Source organism: Limulus polyphemus, unplaced genomic scaffold (assembly GCF_000517525.1).
Source record: "Limulus polyphemus unplaced genomic scaffold, Limulus_polyphemus-2.1.2 Scaffold735, whole genome shotgun sequence".
NCBI classification, from domain to species: Eukaryota; Metazoa; Arthropoda; class Merostomata; order Xiphosura; family Limulidae; genus Limulus; species Limulus polyphemus.
This window is the reverse complement of record NW_013666345.1, coordinates 129,431-135,438: the sequence shown is the minus strand read 5'-3', so window position 1 is coordinate 135,438 and position 6,008 is coordinate 129,431. Positions and strand designations below refer to the sequence as shown.

Sequence of the window (6,008 nt, the reverse complement as noted above, 5' to 3'; positions counted from 1 at the left end):
TAATAAAAATGTTAAATATATATAAATGTATAATGTTATGAGATTTAAGGTATTTAGTCTAAACATTTGTTTTTGTTTTATAATTTGTGTTCATTCTAGAAAGAAAGAAGCATAATTCATATTTATTTCTTAATTTTTTATGGTAGTTACGAGATCGGTCAAATCTACAGAACCCATACAGAGATTCATTACTGAAAATAACAGATAAAATATAAAGTTTTTTTTTAAGAAACATTTGATAACTATCTGGACATTATTAAGATTTTGCATGTGAAATTTGAACATTTTCTGATGAATAAAAGTATTTTTAATCTTAAAACGAAAATTATTTTGCATGTTAGATAGGCAACATGCAAAAAGAAAAAAAAAGACGTGAGAAAAACATTGCTTTACAAACCTTAAGACTTAATAAAAAGAATTTGATATTGTATGTATGAAAGCATTGTAATGTTTACTGATAATCTGACAAATTTCGTTAACATTCGCTTACTAATTTAAAAGGTATAGCAAGAAAACTATAACAAGCACAAAAATGGTTATGAGGTCGGTCCCAGGGACCAAGCCTGTGCTGAAAGAGTTAACTCTCTACACGGACTCAGTTGAATTGACCGACCATGTGAACACTTTGTACTTTTTTAAAGTTGTTATAGTTCTTATGCTACTAACTTTTAATATAATATGTATATCTTCACAAAATTTAGCAGATTTTCAGTAAAAATTATAAGTCTTTCACATAAGGAAAATCAGAATTTTTAATAACCTAAAAAAAAGATTTGTCCGTGAATATATTGAGTCTTTTCCGAATGCAAAGTGATTTTCACGTTAAGATTTGCATAGCTCCTAAATACATTTCATTTGTTTTCAGTAAAACTTTATATTTTGTCTCTAATTTTCTCTATCCTGACTCTATAGAAGGTTGGTCAATTTGATCGACCTGCCCCCACCCCAAAAAATAGAATTTAAATAAATCTAAATTACCTTTTTTTTTCTTCTTTCTAGAATGACTTCAAATTGTAACATGAAACTACATTTGTTTATCCTAAAAAGCTTTAAACTCGTAACAGTATACATCTGTTTATACTTATATTTTATGTTTTATTGCCTTTTAATCCATGTCTAACTACTGTTATCGCCATTATGAGTTGTAAATCACTTGTGGAAAAATGGGGGCTTGCATTATTCTATCGAATTACCCACTAACTACTACTAGCTGCTTGTGTGCATGCCTCGTGAAATTTTATTTTATTATTATTATTATTATTATTAATTTTACCTAATCTAACGTAACTAACCTAAAGAGATTCCTATTTTTACATTTTAGTTACTTTTGTAATAATAAATAAAGAATACACATGAAAAACAAGAAATAAAGTACTTACCTGGGTCTTCTTTTTTTGCTGTCAGTGAGACTTATCCCAACTTTTTTATACTAATGGTAGTAATGCACTAAATAATTTTTATTTAATCAAATAATGCACCAAAGAACATAGAATAATAACATGCAAAAAGCAGACAATGTCCCATAACTATCACAGTTTTTCTAACTATGCGACAAGATCAATTACAAATTCACAACATATGTAACCTTTTAGGAAACAACAGAGCCAGTCAGAGGTGGAGATACAAGTGAATCTGGAACTGGACCTCAATTGGTAATTTGGGGTACAGATGTAGTTGTGAGCCATTGCAAAGAAAAGTTTAAACAATTTGTATCCCGTTATGTTGATCCAGAGCTTGAGTCAGATGAACGAATGGAAGGGATGGACATTGATAAACCTTTATATCTACAGAAGTTAGAAGAGGTAACAATTACTTCAAGGAAGCTAATTTATAACCTATTATGAAATGTTATTGTGCACAATGTGTGAATTAGTGGTGGGCATTATATTGGTATTTATGATAATCATTATCATATAGAAATTATCATTCATCACTCCAAAATGAATATTTGCATACAATGCAAAATGTGTTGTAATTTTAGTGATTTGTCTTTTCATTATACAAAGTCATTTGTAACCCAAATCAAACATATGTTGAGATATTTCATTTTGACAAATGTTATGATGTTTACTTTCTGACATGTCCATAACAATATAGCTTTTGTATTTGTGAAATGTACCAAGTTTCATCAATTTTACATATATTATCTGCCTACCATTGCTCATAATACTTGATGTGACATGCTTCTTGTTTCTCTCTACTTCCACACTGTAAATAAATGTCTCTAAATATATGTTAATGGGGAAGAATTAATGATATTATAGCTTTGTAACTTGCTTTAATATTTAAAGTGTATTTATATTCAATATGTTGGAAGTATTTAATATGCATTTGTTTTTTTCAAGCTTGTTTCTGTATCAGCTTATGTTTTGTGTATGTTTAAGTGAAGTGTTGCCTTAATTTTTTCTTATTTGATATAGTAAAAAAAAGTTTAAAGTTGAGTGAGAAATCTTTCTGCATGGAAATGAATCATAGTTTTGGTTTCAGAATTAACAAATTATCATGAAAACTGAAACACATGCAGGTATTCATACTTGGATAGAAGGGTAAAACATTTATATTGAATTTGCAGGTGTACACTCTTGAAGAACCATTCTTGAATGTGAACTGTACCCACTTGTCTCACTTTGATGCCGACCTCTGTCGGCAGTTAGTATGTTACCCTCAGGAAGTCATTCCTACATTTGATATGGCCATCAATGAAATGTTTTTTGAGAGGTATCCAGATGCTCAGCTTCCTCATCAAATTCAAGTTAGACCTTTCAATGCTGAAAAAACAAGAAATCTGAGAGGCCTCAACCCTGAAGGTTAGGCTTGTTTTATGAAAGAAACTTATTTTGCTTTATTTCTTTGTTAGCTTGTGAATGTAATTTTACATTAATATTGTAAAAACAATTGAGTACTTGCAGCACATTTTATAAATGTAACAATCATGTTTTTATTCATAATAGATACAGAGGGTGTTTTGCTTCATATAAACAAACACATATATAATGAATAGTAATACATAAAAAATATTTTGTGTTCCCTTATACTGATTAATAAATTTTCAGCAAAAATAATTGTCAGATTGAAATGGATCTCATCTATTACTTTGTCTGTTTCATTGTTGGGGCTTTGTTAGTTATTAAGCAAAGTTTATGTAAATGACATTTCTGAACTGAAACTGTTTCTTTACAGATATTGATCAGTTAATTACCATTAGTGGAATGGTTATTCGTACTTCCAACATCATCCCAGAAATGAGAGAGGCATTCTTTATGTGTAATGTGTGTTCTTTCTCAACAACTGTTGAAATTGATCGAGGACGTATTCCTGAGCCTACTGTATGTCGACATTGTAACACAAATTATTCTTTCAGCTTGATTCATAACCGTTCTCAATTCAGTGATAAGCAAATGATAAAGTTACAGGAATCACCAGGTAAAACAGTTCTATTATAGTAATAAATATTTTTAAAGAAATGAGATTTAAGTATTATATTTTCATTTGACTTAGTTTTAAGGTTAAAATTATATTTTAGTGAGAGGGAGAAAACATTCATAATTAGATGTGTGTCATTATGATATGAAATTTTACTAAGATACAATTAACTAACTTCAAACTGCTCTAACCAATGTGAAGGTAAAACTGTTGTAGTAAGGATACATTGTTAGCTTGTCAGCAGTTGAAGTAACAAAAGTGAAGAGCATTTGGCATTATATATAGTTTATTGAACAACTTTGAAATGTACATATCATGCAGTTCTGATTAAATCCAAGGTGTTCATGACTATCTTAAGTAAGATTGTACGAATCATAAAATTTTAAATTTATGATATAACAAGTGATTAGATTATATGGTGTCTAGTGTTGTACATTCTAATCACTCATGCAAGTTAGCATTTAAAAATTTTCAGATGACATGCCAGCTGGTCAGACCCCCCACACAGTTATTATTTATGCTCATAATGACCTTGTGGATGCTGTTCAGCCAGGTGACCGGTAAGTGTGCCTGTTTTGTTGTAATGCAAACTAATTTCTCTTGAATAGTATTATATAGACAAGTTTATATTACTGTGTGTAGATACCTGTTTAACTCTCTCTTTTGTACTCGTTTAAAGTTGATATAAATTTAATACTTATAACTCTCAATATATTGGGTATATCTTCATGAAATTCGACCGACCTCGTAACCACCAAAAAAAAATCTAAATAAACCTAAATTAACCCTTTTCTCTTTCTAGAATGACTTCAAATTGTAACATGAAACTACATTCGTTTATCCTAAGTAGCTCTAAGTTCGTAACATTATACATTTATTTATAATTAAATTTTATTGCCCCTTGAACTGGGGTGGGTGGGTGTGCAGGTCACGTTACGCTATCGAATTACATTACCCACGAGCTGCTTGCATGCATGCCTCATGAACCATTTTAATGACATTATTATTATTACTTATTTTACCTAATATAGTCTTGAATAACTTTAAAAGATCTGTACTTTTAATTTTAGTTACTTTTATAATAATAAATAAAGAATTAATATGAAAAACAAGAAATAAAGTACTTATCCAATCTTCTTTTTTCTTGCCCTTGATTGTCAAGGAGAGTTAAGCCTGATTTTTTATAGTAATTATAGTAAAGCACTTAACAATTTTTATTTAATTAAATAATGCACCAAAGAATATAGACTAATAATATGCAAAAAGTAAACAAATTCACTTTTCTCTCAAAAGTTTCCTGACTTCCTAACTATGCAACAAGAACCATTATAAATTCATCCAAGCTAGTTGTTAACTTTCCTCTGGGAAGTTGTTGCTACTCCGAGTGAAATTGACGATTATCTGTAAGAGAGAACTATTAACGAATTGTGAAAGAGTGGGTGTGGCAGGAGGGGGTGTGATTTTCTATTGAAGGCTATAAAAATTATGGTCTGTTTGAGCAATATTGATTTTATAGAGAGTATTTTATGTTTAATTTCATACATTTTCGAGGGGTGATGGATAAAATAAGAATGATGACATACTAAGACAATGTGTCACACTAGTGGAAATTCAGGATTATTTTAAATATTTCCTTGTAGAATTAAGGACATAAGACTTGTATACTATTAAAATATGGATTATTAGCTAAGATTTTATGCTATTCTAATTGGTATAACATAAACAAAAAGTAGTTTAATAAAGTTTTGAATGTAAGACACTAAAACCTTGTGTCATGTGCAGTGGAGGGTTACCCGGGGAGAGAGGGTTAACTCTCTCACCATGGGCATCCTTTACTGTGCATGTCATGAGGTTTTCAGTGAGTTACATTCAGAATTTAATTATACTACTTTTTGTTCCTATTATACCAATTATTAAAGCATAAAATTGTAACTAATAATCCATACCTTAATAGTACACAAGTTTTAAGTACATAAATTTTATAACGAAATATTTTTAAAAAATCCTCAATCTCACCCTAGTATGAGAATTGTGACGTTTCATCTCTAGGTATCCTCTTTTCTCTAATTTATTCACCACATCTCCAATAACTACGAAATTTAATATAAATTACTCATTGTTATCACTCTGGCAAGGCATAATTTTCATAGCCTTCAATCTTGTTTGGTTACAGAGCCATCAAATAGAAAATCAGATCCCTCTTGCTACACCTGTCTGTCACATCCTCTTTTTCAGGATTTGTTAATAATTCTCTTTGAAGTTTAATACTGTGTTATATATAACCAATAGAAAGCCAAGATATTCATCTGTCAAATGATGTATTATATTACATTGTTTTCTCTTTTTCAGTTCAAGCTTTATTCCCATGGAAAACATATAGACTAGCTTGGATGAATTTGTGACAGCTCTTGTCACATAGTTAGAAAGCCAGATAAACTGTGATAGTTATGGGACATTATCTGCTTTTTGTATGTTATTATTCTATGTTTTTTTGGTGCATTACTTAATTAAATATAAATCATTTAGTGCATTTCTACCATTAGTTTAAAAAAATTTAGTTAAGTTTCGACAATAGCAAAGAAAAA

At 29.7% G+C, this 6,008-nt stretch overlaps 1 protein-coding gene across 3 annotated transcripts in view; it reads left to right on the top strand.

The window, feature by feature from the left end:
- LOC106460246 (DNA replication licensing factor mcm4-like) overlaps positions 1–6,008 on the top strand; it is a 54,015-nt gene that overhangs the window by 17,962 nt on the left and 30,045 nt on the right. For all 3 annotated transcript variants that reach the window (XM_022386919.1, XM_022386918.1, XM_013919931.2), the window contains exons 7-10: positions 1,593–1,802; positions 2,573–2,807; positions 3,181–3,423; positions 3,899–3,983. In XM_022386919.1, coding sequence (XP_022242627.1) covers positions 1,593–1,802; positions 2,573–2,807; positions 3,181–3,423; positions 3,899–3,983 — 773 coding nt within the window. The remainder of the gene's footprint in view (positions 1–1,592; positions 1,803–2,572; positions 2,808–3,180; positions 3,424–3,898; positions 3,984–6,008) is intronic.